At 34.7% G+C, this 18,837-nt stretch overlaps 2 protein-coding genes and 1 pseudogene across 9 annotated transcripts in view; 1 reads left to right on the top strand and 2 right to left on the bottom strand.

The window, feature by feature from the left end:
* Positions 1-5,194, bottom strand: part of BRIP1 (BRCA1 interacting protein C-terminal helicase 1) — a 192,358-nt gene extending 187,164 nt beyond the window's left edge. For 4 of the 5 annotated variants that reach the window (XR_003792003.1, XR_003792005.1, XM_029212473.1 and 1 more), the window contains exons 1-3: positions 5,159-5,194; positions 3,400-3,522; positions 1,621-1,732 (exon numbers count right to left, since the gene is read on the bottom strand). Coding sequence is in view for 2 of the 5 variants with exons in the window: in XM_029212473.1 (XP_029068306.1) it covers positions 1,621-1,732; positions 3,400-3,495 (208 nt within the window). In the remaining 3 variants the exon portion in view is untranslated. Of the gene's footprint in view, positions 1-1,620; positions 1,733-3,399; positions 3,523-5,112 lie in introns of all 5 variants that reach the window. The other variant, XR_003792004.1, reaches the window with a different exon arrangement.
* Positions 1,941-2,634, top strand: LOC114888882 (annotated as a pseudogene).
* A 3,536-nt stretch (positions 5,195-8,730) lies between the features above and the next one.
* Positions 8,731-18,837, bottom strand: part of INTS2 (integrator complex subunit 2) — a 49,765-nt gene continuing 39,658 nt past the window's right edge. For 3 of the 4 annotated variants that reach the window (XM_029211850.1, XM_029211853.1, XM_029211851.1), the window contains exons 19-25: positions 16,935-17,060; positions 13,277-13,475; positions 10,958-11,209; positions 10,496-10,603; positions 10,258-10,363; positions 9,101-9,277; positions 8,731-8,997 (exon numbers count right to left, since the gene is read on the bottom strand). In XM_029211850.1, the coding sequence (XP_029067683.1) occupies positions 8,828-8,997; positions 9,101-9,277; positions 10,258-10,363; positions 10,496-10,603; positions 10,958-11,209; positions 13,277-13,475; positions 16,935-17,060 (1,138 nt within the window). In that variant the 3' untranslated portion in view covers positions 8,731-8,827. The remainder of the gene's footprint in view (positions 8,998-9,100; positions 9,278-10,257; positions 10,364-10,495; positions 10,604-10,957; positions 11,210-13,276; positions 13,476-16,934; positions 17,061-18,837) is intronic. The other variant, XM_029211854.1, reaches the window with a different exon arrangement.

Raw genomic sequence — 18,837 nt, 5'->3', positions numbered from 1 at the left:
CTCTATTTATAATATTTCTAATTAAAAAAACATTAATCTTCCTCTTCAGCTAGGGTATGCAACCACCTTATTTTTTGCCCAGGATTGGGAGGTTTCCCAGGATTCAGAATTTCAGTTCTAAAACCAGGAAAGTACCTGGCAAATCTGGACAAGTTGGTCACCCATCCTGCAGCATCAAATTAGGACAGGTGAGAAACACTTATGCCAGAAACATTTATAGAGAAGTTATCAACAATTTACATGATTTACAATAATCTAATAACAGTCAAAGATTAATAATGTAACAGAGGCACAACCACTCGAGTATTCATTTATATTGAGATATATTAAAATACCAAGTATACCTAAAGTATATTCTTAATTATTTATACTCTTAATTACTGCTATTTCCCTAAATGAAAAATTTGAAAGTTCAATATAAAATAATAATGTAAACACATAACGTTAAATTATTCCCACATTATACTTCTATTTCAAAAAACATGTTTCATGATATCATTTCTGATACATGTATCAAAATACATTTTAAAGTCAATATTCAAATTAAACAGGTAATTTTCAATACTTAAATATAATACAAAATTGTAATAGTTCTTCGTGTGCCTACACCGTATAAATATACAATTCATAGATATATAAAAGCTGAATAATTTATTTTATTTTCTATAAACAGTACTGACATTATTTTCCCATCTGCACTACATAAATACTACTAATTTTATTTTCCAGAGTCTCCCACTAAAAATTTATTAACAGATAATCTCATTTTCCCCAAAGATAAACATCAGTAAGAAACAAAATGGACAACCAAAAGCTTACAAAATATTTACTCTTTATTTTTAATAGTCTTACCAGTAACACAACTATTTCTTTTCAAAAAACATATATATGTGTGTACATATATATACACACATACATACATACACATATACACCCATGGTTAACTTTAAAATCTCCTAATACTTTAGGACAGAGCCATCTAATTATGTAACTAAAATGTGACCAATATTGTATTTCAGATTCATTATGTATATTAGATAGTCTTTCACAAAAGTAACTAGACATTTGCTAGCCAATAAAGCCATGGGAAATAATATGAATTAATAAAAACAATATTACAATAAACTTCTGCTTATCTGGCATCCAAACAAGTAGAAAGGTCAACTAGAATTTTTCTTTTTTATGTATTCCATTTTCTAATGTTGTGAGATAAGCAGCTATATTAAAGGATTTACTCAAAAAAAGCAATTATTTGTATTGATATGCTATATAATCATGACAGCCCCATCTCTTGCAACTTTTATATAAAAATTATCATCTAATTATTTTCATAATCATTCTTATGAAAAATAATAAAAATAAAATCCTAGATTCTTATATACATGCTGAATCATCAAATAAAGGACTATCTTATGTTCAAAATTATTTTAGGATTAACTGAACATATTTTGCTACATTGAAACTCTTTTGGAAGATATATAACTGATTATAAAGAAATATCTTAAAAGAGAATATTTAAATTAGCTAGAACATGGCTGAATCATTCTGGGTAAAAAGTACTTTATTAGATTTTTTTTCGGGTCCCAATAAGCAACCTGAAGACATCAACCAACTACTTACCACTAAGAGATTGCTGCCACGCTAAAGCAGAGCAAAGTAAGGCTAAGCTTTTCCCACTCCCTGTGGGGCTCTCCAACAAACAGTGCTGCTTACTATTTAATCCTCTGACAATCTATGGACACAAAAACAATTTTAAAAAATCAACAACTTATCTCATTAAAGTCTCTCTCCATACAACAACAAGAAGTAAAGTTGCATGCACTTCAGGGAACAGAGCAATAGCAGAAAGGAGAACTAGAATTTAGTTAAATCTAGACTTTATTCCTTTGTATCTCTCCCTAAAATTCTGTTAGATTTAAACCATATCAAGCACAAAAGAAATGAAAAGCAATTTGTGCCTTACTTATGCAAGCCCCATCATTTCTGTAAAACTAGAATACACTAATATCTTTGATGAAAACTTAATGGAGGATACTGTTGGTGGGAGTGTTACAACCACTCTGTATAGAAATTATCAATTTCTAGTAAAGTTAAAGATACTGAACTCCAGCAATCCAGTCCTATGTAAACACCCAAAACCTTTCCCACAGGAACACAAGGAAACATGTATAAGAAAGTTCATAGCAGCACTGTTTATAATTGCAAAATAATGTAAACAACCCAAATGTCTATCAAGAGGAAAATGGGCAAATATAAAATTCTGGTATATTCATACAATGGAGTACCATACAGCAATGAAAATGAGTTATCAATCAATAGGGCTACATCTTAAAAATAATGTTAGACAAGGGAACAAGGTCGTGAGGAAAGGAGGGCTTGGTGTGCTGCTGCCATTTCTTCCGCCTTCAGTCTCTGCACCTTCCACAGGCTTCCAACAGCACTACGCTGGGACAGAGCATCTGGAGGTTCACAAACTCTGTGGTCCATAGGAGCCACTATGAGGAGGGTCCAGGGAAGAATTTACCATTTTCAGTGGAAAACAAGGGGCGATTACTAGTTACAATGACTTTGTACTTCTGATCTGGATTTGTTTCTCCTTTCTTTATAGTAAGACACCAACTGCTCAAAAAATAATCCATGAAACAAATATGAAGAGGAGCATTTTAAGAGGTGCAATCTCTCTGAAAAAAGGATCCAACTCTTGAACTCAACATACTAGGTACATCTATAAAAAAACTTATGGCATAAATCCTTAAAAAATAATAAGAAGAAGAATATTAAGTAAAAAAAAAAAAATCAAGTTCTCCAGAAAGATAAGTATAATATCATATCATTGTGCAAAGTTATAAAAACGTAAAGTATACACTATATTGTTTATGGATACATACATATGCAATCAAAGTATAAAAACATGGCTAGGAAAGAAAAATAACAAATTCAGGATATTAGTTACCTTGTTACTCATAAACAAGGTATAAAGTAAATAAGGCAAAATATTAAGATTTAACAAAGCTGGTAAGTTGGTTTACTCAAGTTTGTATATTAATTTTCTATATGATTGAAATATCTCAAAAAAATTATGGTGCAAAGTATAGTAGTCTGCGTAAAAGATAGTAAATACTTTCTATTTCAAAGTAATTCAGTAAAGTAAACAGAAGTTCTAAATGAGCTGAGAACATTTTTCAGGATGTTCTCCTTTACCTCCTAATCATAGACATATACAGTTTAGCAGCAATCAGTATTATTTTTCCAAAGGTTAGATGTTCTTCAATGAACCCAGCAAATATTTTCAATCCATTTACTATCTGATAAAATGTAGTCACAGACTCAATGTATGTTATGAATTATAAGCATCTGTCTCTTAATAAAGACTTAAAATAACTGCTGAACAATACTTACAGAATTCATCATAGCAAGCTGTGATGGATAAGCTTTACAAGGAAAGTTAATCTTCACCCCACCAATTGTATACTCAGAACATACTGAAGACATCATGTTTTACTGTTTACTTCAGATTCCTAACTGCAACAGAAATCAAAGTCAATACTGAAACAAAGCCATTCAAAGAAAAACAGATACCTAAGACTAGGACAGAAGTCTAGAAACAAAAATTGGAATTAATAAATGTATAAACAAAACAAATGGAAGTAAAAGGATTTCCTACTCTTATAAATCACAGTGGTTGAGAGCATGTCTTGGAATCTAACAAATCTGGATCTGTAACCTTATTCTGCCAAAGCTGGGGACCAGGAGTTAGGAAGCAGGTTCTACATCTGGTTCTGACAACAACTCGGATATGCTACCCTGATCATGTCTCTTCACTTCTCTAGACTGAGATCCTTATCTGTAAAAATCCGTAATTTAAAAATTGTTGTAAGGAACAAAGCGCTTTGGCACATGGTAGGTGCTCAATAATTCTTACTTAAAGGTCAGTAGGGTATAATGGAAGGAAGATGGACTTTGAAGTAAGGCAAGCCTAAATTTGAATTCCACTGTGAATCTCACAGAGCCTGTTTCTTCATCTGTGAAATAGAGATATCCACCTGATAGGGTTTTTATGAAAATTAGCCAGGCACTGACTTAAGAATTAAATAAGGTAATGTACAGAATGTGCCTCAACTCCAGCATCTGATACAGAGGAAGTGATCTACTTTAATCCCCACCTCTTGTAAACCACCTTTTCTTAACCTAGGATCCACAGATGTAATTGAAAGACTGTGATCTCTTGATACTGCATGCAGAAATTTCTGTGTATGACTGCATTTTTCTAGAGAGAAAGTCCAAAGATTTCTCATACCCAAAAATATATCCTAAGGAAATAACTGAAAACTGAGGGAAAATGACATACACTGCTATCAACTGAAAAATTATTTGCAATGGTGATAAAAAGGTAAATTCGATCTGGGGATGGAGAGATGGTTAAAATACCAACTCAACAGATGATGAAGCCAATAACAACCATCACCAAAGCTTACGTGCTCCCAAAGAAGTTAAGAACAACTATTCTAAGGTCTTTTCCAGTTCTAACGTTTTGTGTTTCTGTGAAGCTCTGAGGATGAAATTTGGTGGAATCTCACCCCTAAATCTAAACCAACAGCTCAAGGCTGGCCTAGTAACTCAGATATAACCTAGAAACCAATCGCCCCCCCCCCCGCCCCAGTTGCGGCTACACTCATCTCAAAATGGGGAAGCTTCCCCACACACTGAATAAAGGACAAACCAAAATCAGGCTCCCGCCGTCGCCCCCTCCTGCCCCGAGGTAACGCGGGGCCCTGGGCTAATAACAGGCCTCTGTTCCAAGGAGGTAAGCTGCAGTCTCCCCGCTCCCCAGGTTTTCTTCCTCACATTCCCTCCTCCCTCGGCAAGCTGGAACCCCCGAGGCCTCCCTGGTGATCCAGTCAACCGACGGGCCTGCAAAGCGGGTGGACGAAAGCAGAAGGCACTCTCCTGGCCGACTTCGCGCCCTTCCCGCCAGACAGACTTGCCCGCCCCGAGGAAAACCCAAACAACGCCTACTGCACTCCCACTCACGGGAGAAAAGGAAGCTGAAAACTGCGAGCAACCACAGCGGAGCCCTGGTAGAGAAGAAAGGTCCTAGCCCCTCTTCCTCACCTGGCTGCGACTCCCGAGCCCGGTCGCGGGCTTGCGGCCGCCTTACCTTTTCGGCCCTTCAGCTCTCATCAGTCACTTCCACAACACTCGCGCAGACGAATTCCCGCCTCCCACCCCCCTCGACTCCCAGCACCAATCACCGGGCGAGCTCAGACAACCAATCACCCGCCTAGACGAGAAACCAAGCAACCAATCCCGGCTCGAGGTCAGGGGGCGCTCTGGCACCCAACGGAAGCCCCCGCAGTAAGAAAGGGCCCAAGCTACTTGGCGGCACCGGAAGGCGATTGCCTCGAGAGTGACGGACTTCCGCAGAGCCCAGGGATTTAAAGTAAAACAGCGTTCTCCGTTGGACTTTTTGAAACTGGTGATTTAATCCGTGCCTCAGTTTTCTTGAAAACTCTTAAGTCTCACATTTAAGGTCTGTAGACCAACGAAGATGAAACATCGTTAAACCGCGCCGAGTTCTCTCAGCATTCCTCAGGGGCACCCGATTCAAACTTCCGAACTTTCCAGAAGCCAGAGTATCAAAAAGACCCAGGAGGGAATTGCCAGACTGCTGAGCCAAATTAGGCGAAAAGGTTCGATGACAGCTGGCTACAGAATCTCCTGATAGTCAAGGCTTTCTCAGATACCACGTTCAACCAGAGAAACGCTCTCGAGGTCTCCAGTACCTCCTTTAAGGCTTGTCAGCCTTCTGTCCCTCCTAAGACCAATTTATTATTTGCCAAGTACACTTCAGTTTCCTCAGAGGTACGGAGTTAACCATGATGTCGCAAAACTGTTGTTTTTTTTTAAACTCTAGCCTAAACTTGGCTCAAATACTAGTGCCCCCCAAAAGCAAAACCTGAGAGTTTCTTACATCCCGAGAAACCAGTTTGGGACAGAGATTTGCTTGCAGGTCGGAGCAGCAAAAGGCGAGTTGATTTGTTTGCCTCACTTTGTTTTACTATATCTTCCCCAAATGACAAAACGTACAATCATAAAAATAAATTCTACCCTTTAATTTAGTAATCTCAGGCTCAGAAATTTACCCTAAACAAGTAATCTAAAAGTAAGAAAAAGTAGTAGTACCTCAGTTGATAATAGTGCCCATTCTGTTCGGAAAAAAATCATTAACTGCCCAGTCTAGTAGTAATAGGGAGATGGTTATATCAATTCAGTCATTCTGGAGCCAATAAAATAATTATAAAAACCAAACAACTTGCAAAAATTTTCCATATAAACTTAAATGAAAAAAAAGCAGATGCCAAACTGGGTATTATGGAATTCCATTATGTGAAAATACATATGCATAAGCAAAGATGAAGGGAAAGTACAAAAAAAATACTGGTAAGACAGTGCTATGGAAGATAATTTATAAAAATAAATCCTTAAAAATACCTTCAAATTATTATTCTGCTTTTACAATTTTTTTAAAATATCAAAATCTTTTAAGTAACTGCTCCAGGGTAACTACTCTGATTTTCCTCTCCTGAATTCCTAAGGCTCTCAACTGACTCTCACCTTGTATTGCCTTTTGATGTATGTAGCGTAACAAAAAGGGATACACATAGTTTCTGGAGCCAGACAGTCCTGGATTCCAGTGCCTTGAACTGTTCCTTTCAGGTTAACAGTGGTGAAATGAAACACAAAAAACTACAAGTTCATTTGATAAAGAATATGAATGTTTATAAACCAATATTCAAAATAGCTGCACACATCTGTTTTTCACTTGAATAAAAAAAAAATCACATTGTGACAAATGTTATAACCTTAACTTAAAATACATGAATATTAACATTTACTAATATATTTACACATTTTATTTACATCATCAACAAACGTGATGAAAAACAGCATATGTTATTATTTTAACACAGCAGGTTTTGACCAGTTTTTGAAAATTGATCCAGGAATGTGCACAGCATTTAGTTAGAAAACTTTTCTGAATTCCTAGAGGTTACCTACTCACACAAGATATTCCAAAGCCTCAGTTTAAACAAAACAGGAGCAGTTGTACTTAATTTTAAAAGACTACAAAACTGCCTTGTTCAAAAATATGAAAATTCTTCTAGTTTAAGTGTACGCTTTTATTTTTTGCATCAAAATTACTTAATTGAACTTTAAGCATCTAATAAAAGTTATAAATACTCTCATCAATGATACTGTGCACTTCATGATTTGAAACAGATACAAATTAGTTCTGTATACCCTTATGAGGTAGGGCCAGCAGTAATCCCATTTTACACAGAAGGAAAATAAGATGTGACTATTTGCTAGTGAAAAGGCTGAAATTAAATTTTTTTTCTTAAAAACCACACTTTCTTACTAGCCTGGCTTATTTCTTTTATAAGTGAAGAGGTCTGTTTCAAGTGGGGTGGGAAGGGGGGGTTCATTCAGGTATATCTCAGAAAGCAAAGAGAAGTACCTTCTACACTGGATACTTCATTAAGAATAAAAATGAGGGGCTTCCCTCGTGGCGCAGTGGTTGAGAGTCCACCTGCCGATGCAGGGGACACAGGTTCATGCCCCGGCCTGGGAAGATCCCACATGCCGCGGAGCGGCTGGGCCCGTGAGCCATGGCCGCTGAGCCTGCACATCTGGAGCCTGTGCTCTGCAACGGGAGAGGCCACAACAGTGACAGGCCCGCGTACCGCAAAAAAAAAAAAAAAAGAAAAAAATGAGGATTATGGGTTATCTGAATGCATCTACCTAATCAATGGACATTCCTAAAAGAGGACTGCAAAATCCTTCCACAACACAGTATTTTCCCCTTTTTAATTTTTCCTGTGGTCCAAACACTGTATATATTTTTGTACTTCAAAATCTAGAATTATGATGTGAATTATAATCCTAATGACAAACCAAGAACTCTTTAATCCAGTGGGTTTTATTGCTCTAAACTTTAGATACCAAAGTATTTCCCCCCTCTGACCATTATAAAAATAAACTTTAAAAAAACTAAATGAGACATCCTTTCAGGTTCTTCTCTGCACAAAGATGTTTCTGTAAACACTTTTAAACCAGTATCTTAAAATTCCAAATTATTCAAGTATCTCTTTAAACATATGGCTTCATATATTAGTAAAAATTGAAGCAAATATGTAAAATCTTAAAATCCTCATCTGTAATTCCATGAAAATCATTCACAAAAAGCTATTTGCCTTTTTTAAAGCCTTCTCAATACTATTTCTTGAGAAAAGGAATTCCATCTTGCATTACTCTTACTTGCATTGCAAGTTTTAGAGGTTTCTATTTGGGTATCTAAACTCCTAATTTTTCCTGAATTCTCCCTTCCCTTTTTCTCCCTCTCATCATTGCATCAATATACTCTGTTACTAGCTGACAGGTAAATACTAGGGCTACCCACAGACTTATTTTTGTAAGAAATTAAATCAAAGGCATGGCAGTTTTTCTTCACTTCAAAAGCTTAATACAAGGCCATATTCACTTTCCAGTAATGAGTTTCTTAAATGTGCTCCCAACAGAAAAAGCTCAGCTGCTACAAAAAACATACCAGCAAAGTAGATCCAAAGAACTGCCAATCAAATACAAGCAAGCATAATTCTCAAGAGAGTTCTAAATTGTATTCATGTTGAATTGAATCGTTTTAGTGATTCCAAGACGTTACTGTTCCCATTCAGTTTAGTTGTTATAAGATGCAAATTCATGTTGGGTATATGCAGCAAAACAGCTTCATTTTTTTGTTTTAAGTTCTTTTTGTTTTTGTTTTTTTTTAAATTCCACTAACACTCATGTTTATTATTTCAATTATTGTGCTTTCAATACAATGACAGAGCTGTACATCAGGATCCATGCTTCCAGTGTCCCTAGGTCCATTTTTGTAAGATGGATCTTTACAGATTCCAGACCATCCACTTGGTTTCTCCTTTATTTGTTGAAGGCCTAAAAACATAAGGAAAAATAAATAAGGCAAGAAATCTGGAAAGGATTTGGGCCTTTCTGTTTGAGATATTAAAACAACTCTTGAAAATAAGTTACTACTTACGCGTAATAATCGGATCGATGTCTCTTGTCTGAGTGGCAACATCAGAGGCACAGACTTGCCCTATTTGGATCAACAAAGACATAATATCCTCATACAGTGGAGGAAATGCTCGACAAAAAGAGACCAAACTTGGCAGAGTTGGCATGAAAAAAGCATATCGCTTAGCCTGTGTTAAAACTGTTAGAAAGAAATAAAACAGAATTTTTCATTTTACAGATACAAATTCAACATACATGACCTATACAATATACTAAGCACCATGCTCTGTGCTGAGGATACTAAGTTTTCTAAGACACGGCCAGCCCCTGCCTTCAGGGAGCTCATAATCTAGTAGTCAGCCATCATCCAACACATAAATGCTTATGTCCAAACACTGTGATAGGTGCACTGCATGCATTGTTTCATTTAATTCTCACAATCTTATGAATGAAAAAAGTATTTCTATGATACTATTTAATATATGAGGAAACTCTTAAATAAACCTTAGAGAGATTAAGAAGCTTCTTCAACTCCAGTTAGCAGTGGAGTTGGGATAGAACTCAGGCAGTGTAAGATCTTAACCACTGCAAATAATTATAACATGAAGTGAATACGATGGAAAGATAAATGAATAGATTATTATGGGAGCACTGAGAAAGAATATGAAATTGACTAAGCCATAACTTTTAAAGGTTGAATTATAGTTCATATCTTTTAGTTTATTTTCATACCATTTTACTTAACAACCTAGAAGGTGGTTAAAGTGTTAGGGTCATGTTTTAGAACTTAAGGAAACAACTTATATATTTATCTCTTATTTATACAGATGATTATATTTTTCTGGAATTCTAAGCATTTGTAATAGGTTGTAACTTGTTTTCTATTGACATAATTATATTCAGAAGGTAGACTTGATTTCCATTTGTAAAATGTGGAATGCTTAGTATATTTACTATAAATCTATATACAGTCATTCACAAAAATGAAAGATACAATTTGCCTACCTACTTATCTCCTCTACACTATACATCACATTTGTCATAGGAAAATTTTCAAAACTAATTCAAAAGGTGGCATAACTATTAGTGACACAGAAAACATGGTGTCACTAAAGTCAGAAAAAATATGTACTACTTTATGTTAGAAATTTTTGTTATTGATGTCGGTTGGCTACACACCTGTTAGCAGAGTTCCCATGACATTGACAGCTAAGCGAGCCACACTGAGTGACTTTGGTAATGCATACTGGATACACAAGTGAGAAAGCAACTGGATAGCAAATATCTGTAACACAAAATCCAAATATTACATGTTTCTGAAGAAGGTCTTTAAGTATTAAAAATTGTAAAATGTTTTATATAACTATAAGATTAGAGGGAGATCAAAATTCTCCTAAAGTTCCAAAATGCTCATTACCTGTTTTTCAAGTTCTGGCTGTGCAATAAGCTCAGGTATGAAATCCAGACAGATGTGCATAGATGGAATACCTGCGACTGTCAGAGGCAAAAGTTCACATGGATAACCCTATCTCAACAAGAAAGGGGGGAAAAGTTAGAAATAAAATAGCTGCAAGTCAAATACAGATAAAAATATAAAGGAAGGTTTCACTTCCTTTATGTAACAGTTGCTCAGAAGGCTACAATGCCCTACATGTTTCCTGGCATTTCACCTCTCTGATGCACTAAAATACAAATAAATTATATGAACACTTTATTAGGCTGAAATCAAATTTTAAAAATCTGGATTTTTCTCCATATTGCAAAGGACCATGATCATTTGTGTGACCTCCAGTTTCTAAATGATTCCTATTAATTTAGTACTTCAAAACTACCCCCAAAATAAAGTTCAACCATAAAGAATCATTCTTTGAAACCAGACCTGAAAGTGAACAAGCTTAGCAATGTTGGGATCCGCAATGTACATTTGGTGCAACAGACAACAGATAAGGCACTGAACTTCTCGAAGGTTACAGAGCAAATTGTCTTCTCCTTCCTCCATTCCCTTAGTTGGAGTGCTGGCAGTAATACCGCTTTGAACATTCCTTAGCAAGCTGTCTGGATTGACACGCTTTGCCTTCTCATCTTCAGTAGGTAAGCAAATCTCCAAGAGAATCTGGACAGCTGCACTATCCTACAAGCAAATAAAACACAGTGAATTTAAGAAGTTTCTGAGAAGTTTGTTTGAAAACCAAATATGATTTTGTTTTCACATGAACACATGTGATAAAAATAACTGTTTCTTTAAGAACAAAAAGCAAAGAGGTACTTCTAAGAGAAAAAGTGAACAATCTATAGGCCAGTGGTTCTCATCTTTTTCAGGGCCATGAACCCTTTTAAGAATCTGAAGAAAACTGTATACCCTCTCAGCATAAAAATTAACGTATGTAAACACAGCAACATATGGCATAATTTCAGAGTGGTCACACACCTCTAAGGCAGATACATGAACTCGAGTTTAAGAACATCTAATACGAATAAAAGTATTCGAATTTGGTGTCATCCAAAACAGGCCCTAGGGCAAAAAATGACTTCTACTGGAATCTCCTTTCCTTCCTCTTAAATTCCTACTTCTCCCAGGATCCTATCTTGTATTCCCCTCTTTTTCTCACCTCTGAAGATGGTGGTTAATAATTAATGCCTAAAAGTCACTCCCCAAAACTCTTTTTCCTTTTAATTTGAAGATAGGCTCTTTAAGGCTCTGGAAAGATTCTGCCTTACCATCCATTCCAACTGTACAACTCATTATTGCTCAGTCTACAAGCTTGAGTGCCATTTCATAGAAAAGTAGTTTCTTGAGGGGTGATCTACTTAATGCCCCTGCCTATAAAGGAGAGCTATAATCACTTGCATCTAGCAGGAAGAAGGAAAAAGAAAATGAATACATAACATGCATCTCTGAAAGACTGCCACTGCCTGGGATAGAAGAAAACAATTACTCCATCTACCTGTTTAATAACTTAATTATAAACTAAGGTTAGCCTTACATTATAATCATTTATAAAGTAAACTTTATAATCATTCTTGACGGGTTTTGGGTTGTTACTGTTTTATGTTTGTTTGTTTTTTTTATAGACTCTGGAGCCAGCCTCCCCAAGCTTGAATCCCAGCTTCCCCACTTACTAAATGTATAACCTTGAGCAAGTCACTTAACCTCTCTGGATCTTGTTTTCCTAATCTGTAAAAATGGAGATAATACTCCATACCTCATAGGTTGGTTGTAAAGAGTAAATGAGTTAATATACATAAAAAACTCATAATAGCACCCACCATATAATAAGCATTATATAAATGGTAGCTATTACCATCCTCAATCCCTTATCTGAAACTCTGAGGGTCAGATTTATTTTAGAACTCAAGATTTTTTTTTCTGTAATATTATATAACATCTCCAGCAGAGACTAAGGCAGTACATTGTAATCAAATGTATTAATATTTCTGCAACAAAACATACCAACATTCATATTAAGTGGGATAAAGGCCATAAATAGCTTCACATCAATTCAGGTCAAGTTTTGACACAAACAAGGTCATATCAGGTCAGGTTTTTCTGCCAACTGAATTACCAAAAAAAATGCCTCAGTTTTCATAGCTTTTTGGATTTCTGTATTACAGATAAGGGATTGTGGACCTATATTATTACTCTAATTCCCCTTATTGCCAATGAAAAGATTTCAGAAAATATATTTCAAACTAAGAAAACATTTCTACTTTGAAGACCTCAAACTGCTTAACATTCAATCATCTCGCATGTCCTGCATTAGTCCAAAATTACTACCTAAGGCTGCAGTAAATTCTATATTGTTATAAAACTTTTCTAAATACAAACTTTAACTACTTGTGTTGTTATAGTATTTATCACTGCCTGACATTTTATTTTATATATATATATATATATACACACACACACACACTTCTTGTCTGTCTCCACCATTTGATTTTTTTTCCACCATTTGATTTTAAGAAACAAAAATCTTATATTTTGCTAAAATATAAATCTCACTAAAATGGCTATTAAATAAAACCATGAAGATTATTCCTGATTTTAATAATTCAGAAGCAAAGGTAACACCATTATAATATACCTTCTGTAATAAAAGGAATGTATAATATGTCACCATTTTATATAGAAGGCCATCTATTTAAATGATTATATTAACAGGAAAGCCCTTGGCCTTTTTGATTAATTTTACTTTATCACCTGAGCAGCCAGTAATGCATTTTTCAATTCCTCTCTGGTAACTTCTGGGCCATCAGTCTGTCCAACTAAACCTATTGTATTATTCTGAGAAAGCCTATCTTGCTCTGCTGTTTCCTTCAGATGAGCACTAAGGTAGGCTTTGGATGCCAGAAGATATCCATTCAACATATGTAGAGTAATATCCATCAGTGGGGGGCATCTAAACACAGAAAGAAGAAAAATATGTGAGAAAAAATATAAATTTATAAATTAGTCAGAACATGGTCAATCAATTTGAATAATTAGAAAAACCTGAACAGTACCTGAAAACATTAAAAGAGTAGAAAAGTCAACACTTTTCCCACCAAAATATTCATTCTCAAAAATGAAAGCTTAATATATATATAATTCTCTGTATCTCAAGACTGTATGAATAGTATTATCTATTTCATCTTATCAACTAAAATCAAATATAATATATACCCTAGAAAAAAGGCATTCCTTCTTACAAAAAAAATGGCACTACCATTAAATCTCTTAGATATGAGCCTGCAAGGCAGCTGTCCTCAAAGACAAATAGTCTAGGGACTTCCCTGGTGGTCCAGTGGTTAAGACTCCACTCTCCCAATGCAGGGGGCATGGGTCAGGGAACTAAGATCCCACATGCCCCATAGCACAGTCAAGACAAAACAAAACAAAACAAAAAATGAATAGAGTTATTCATTCCTCAAAAATTGTTATCAATTAAATTTAAATGAGATAATAGATATAAGAATTAACTGTAAAAAAGGAAACCAAAAAAGATAAATCAGTAACCACTAAAATATTAAAAGCCAAGTCCTTAGAAAAACCTGACAATGCCACTTCCCAGCCTATCACAGACTGAGTATGTGCGCATAAACAGGCAGTACAGCTTTGGTTTTAACTATGAAACACTGGAAATGTCAATACTTTTTCTGAAATGTTCAAATTTTCTACAGTAAACATGCATGTATTAATAGTGGAAAAAAAAACATGTCAATGGTTAAATAAACCATGGCAATATTCCCAAAACTGAAGATAAGAATCACCTGGAGTATTTATTTAAAAAAAAAAATCCTAAACTCCACCAGACATTCTGGATCAGAGTTTGTAGAGGCCTGTATATATGGAATACTATGTAGCAGTTAAAACAATGAGATGGAACTATGCATACCAATATGGAAAACATGTTCAGAATGGTAAGTTTTTTTTAAAAAAGAACAAAACAGAGCCTACCAAAAACCACTTACGTTTTTTAACACCACCCAAAACAAAAAAGTAAATATTTGTTTATAAATTTGTAAATACATAGAAAATGAAGCTACATACACACCATTATGACAATAAAGTTTCCTCTGGAGATGGAATTGGGATTGGTCAATAGTTCAAAGAGGAACTTTGCTTTAAAAATGGCAGCAGGGTAGATACGAGAGAACAAGACTTTTCACTGTACACCTTTTCCTTGTTAATCTTCTTGTTTGTGCACTTATTAATGTATATAATGAAAACTTTCAGGCACACATAAAAAAGGGAATATTATAATGAACCTCTAAGAACTCATCACCCAGCAGCAACAGTTATCAACACATCGCTAGTCTTATTTCACCCATACTCCACCATCCACTTTCCCACCATCACCACTGGTTAGTTCAAAGCAAATCAAAAATGTCATATCTTTTCATATTGTTTGACATTTTTAAAAACCACCTAAATGATCACTTAGAAAAAATCAAATTTTAAAAAATGAACAAAATTAAAGGCAAAACAATAGAACAATAAAAGAAAAAACTGCACTCTATATACAAAAAGCTGATATCCTTTATACATAAAGAGCTCTTTAAATCAAAAAAGGTAAGCATTCTAATAGAAAACTAGGCTAAGTGTAAAGAAGAAATACCAATAACCAATAAGCATATTAAAATATTCAATCTAAGAAAAATATAAATTAAAGTGGGAATCTATTTTTCACTTATCAAATTGGAAAAATTATATAAAACTGTGTAGGAAAGTGTACAATATCAAACATCACTATAGGAATGTCAACAGGTTCAGCCATTCTGAGTGGCAGAATGAAAACATGAATCAAAGGACTTAAAAATGAGCATGTTCCTTTTGCCTCAATAATTCCATTTTTAATAATCATGTCTAAGGAAATACTCAGTACACAATAGTTACCACAGCACTATCAATAATAACAAAAAATGGAAATAAAATATCCAACAATAGGGAACTGAATTAAGCATAGCATATCTATGTGGAATACTACGTAGCCAATTAACATAAGAAGATCTATTAACATGAGAAAAGGTTCACAAGTTAAGTGAAAGATCTAGGCTACAAAAACATTTCATACATTATGATAGCATAATTTAACAGCCTCCTGAACAACTGCGGGTGATTTAGGTGAAAGGTTACCTACTTAAGTGGATTTTTAACACTGATAAATTGTTTTAGAAATGGCTCTTCTCTAGAAATGTTATTTACTGTTGTTTTCTTTTTATTAAATAGATACTTAATGTCATTTATACTGTTTATTCTTCTGATTCCTCTTCCCTCTGAGACCTTGATCTCACCAAACCATATTTGGCTGATTCTGCAGATTTTGCCTCTTCAAGAATTTCATCCCCAGGGTTAAAGACAGATGAGTATATTACTGTATCCTAGTTAGTCTTCTTTACTCCAGTTTCTTTCCCCTCTGAACTATCTAGTGTGAACCTTCTCTTCGTAAGTTACCACCTAAATGACCTCTTCAGCCTAACATTCAAGGCCCTCCATAACCTGACCTTAACCTAACATTCCAACTCTAAAGTGTGTTCTCAAAAACTAAGCCTTCCACTCAAGCCTTTTTCACTCTTGCTTTTACACTTCTGCTCACACTATTCTTTTTCTCACAATAACTTCTTTGACCTCTTACGCCCCATCATTACAGTATCTGTTCATCTAAACCCTACTTCTGTACTTCAAAATACTACTCAAAGTCTCACTTTCTCCTGAAACTTTTAACACCATTCATTTACTGTACCATTCATCTGCATATGACCATATTATTTAACTTTTCAGGTATTTATCTTATTTCCCGATACAAGTGATAATCACTTTAAAGGCAGACCCCTCAACTTGTATATCTTTGTTACTATTTAGCTTAGCAACTAGAAATTCAAATATTAATGATGTGAATTAATTAATCCCACCTCTTGAGGTGAAGCTACTTCAAAGCAACTGACTTAAGTTAAGCAATTAGCAAGGAAGTATAGACAAATGTGGAATCAATAAAGCTAACATCACAATTAAGGATTCCAAAAGGATCACAATGTTAATGCATGTAATGATTCATAATAAACCGGTTTTTTAAAAGCTTTTTTCAACAATGCTATGAGAAATGGTATCATTTTTCACTATCTTGACTCTGAGAGAAAGAACACTATTGAGGGCTGCCAAAACCAAAGATGACATTTTGTTAAGGCTAGGTTTATTAATCACATATTAAACTGAAGTTCATGAATATAGACAACCAAAAGAAAACACAAAAACCTCACAGGTCATACTGCCAACTTACCTGCAAGAACACAAAGACATAAGTTTAAACTGAATTTCTTCAATTTCCTTTGACTCTCCAAAGCATAACTCTATAGTAAAAACGAACTCAAATGACACATACCTGTACACCCTCTGATCACATCTTAGCACAATGAGAGGATCTATCATCAGATCATTCTGAGTATACTTTTGCTGTCGTACAAACTTTACTGATGGTTGAAGTGCATTAACTGTCATTACCCACAGCCTGATGAGAAAATAATCATATGTTCAAAAACAGCTACATCATAATTGAAACCTGTAGCCACCATCCAGTTCCTTTTATCTTAGAAAGATATAGTCAGGAAAAAAATTAGAGAACAGGTGTAAATGAACTTGGAAAAATTAAAAACTATAGAAATCTAACCTATTATTATGTTTCTAAAACAAATGAAGATAAAACAATAAACAAAAGTAGTTTCAAAAATCTTCACAGTTGTAAGGGAATAATCATGGCATATAAAATCATAATTTGAATTAAAACCTCAGTTATACCATACTTGCTGTATGACTCTGTGTAAGTCATGGAACCTCTCTGAACTGTTTCCTCCTCTGTAAAATACGAATATAATACCTGTAAATGAAGCACTTTGAAACTGTAACTGGCCCCATAAATTATTGTTCTACATTTATCATCACAGAATCTAAATATGAGATGCCACTTTGAGATTAAACATCAATAGACTATAAAAGTGGTTACTAACCTGACTACACATCAGAATTACTGAAGAATATGCCAATATGTAGGGTATCTGACTTCTTACAGTGAAGCCCAGGAGTCCACCAACCCCACCTCACACACAGAGCTTGCCCACTCTTAAATGAGTGGATAGCCAACAATCATCAGACATTTAAAGAAAGTTTCTACTTTGAAAAAGATTAAAACATACAAACAGAAAGAAAGGAATGCCAAAGAAACAAAGAATATAGAGATGAGAAGAAAAAAAAATTCTTAAACCTATAATTAATTTCCTTAAAGGACAGAATATTTCGTATATGAAACAAGAATAGGAGACATTTATAGATTCTCAGATAAGAAAGAGCTCTTAGAAATTAAGACTATAACAGAAATATTTTAAATTCAAAGGAACGATCAGAAGATAACATAGACGAAATATCCAGAAAATGTACATAAAAGAGAAATTTAAAAATAGAGGAGAAAGAAGGAGAAAATCAGAGTTAAATTCAAGAGGTTTAAAATCCAAGTTGCAAAAAATTCCAGAAAACAGAGGGAAAGAAATTACTGAAGAAAAAAAAAATACAAGAAGCTGTCCTAGAAGTGAAGACATCAGCATTAGTCCCCCGACAAAAAAAAAGGCCAACCAAGTGCCCAGCACCATGAATTAAAAAAGACCCAAACCAAGATGTATCATCATGAAATTTCAGAAACAAAGAACCTAAAACCTTTAAGAGAAAAAACAGTGGTCACATACAAAGGATTGGGAATTGGTATAAGATTAGATTACTCAAAAGTAATCAGGAAAGCTCTAATTACTTCAATAGAATAAAGCTTTCAAATTGCTAAGAGTAAAAATAAGCTAGAATTCTACACCTAGCCTAATATCAATCACATGTGAGGGCAAGAATAAAAACCTTTTCACATACGAAAGCCTCAAAAAAAAAAATATTTCCCAAACATCTTTCCCAGGAAGCAACTTGAGCGTTAGTTCCACTCACTTAAATAAGGAACTAAATCAAGAAAGACAAAAACATGGACTCAAACCAAGAGACAAAGCAATTCCAGATGGCTACTGTGAATGTCCCAGATTGAAACATAAGGGTGGAAAGATCTGAAAGGAAGGTTTCCAAGGAAAAATGTTACTGATACATTACCTGATGTGTTAACAACTAACTAATGTAAATTTCCACTCAATAATAGAGTTTGAGAGTGAATTGGTTATTGATACAAAGAAAACAAAAAAACCTGAACAAATGTTAAAGAGGCAAACAACTCAGGGTTTGTATGTGGGGTATGAAGGAGGGCA

Source organism: Monodon monoceros, unplaced genomic scaffold (assembly GCF_005190385.1).
Source record: "Monodon monoceros isolate NGI ecotype Baffin Bay Population unplaced genomic scaffold, NGI_Narwhal_1 Super_Scaffold_9, whole genome shotgun sequence".
Classification (NCBI taxonomy): domain Eukaryota; kingdom Metazoa; phylum Chordata; class Mammalia; order Artiodactyla; family Monodontidae; genus Monodon; species Monodon monoceros.
Note: the sequence above shows the minus strand (reverse complement) of the source record. Positions and strands in the feature narration are given on the sequence as shown.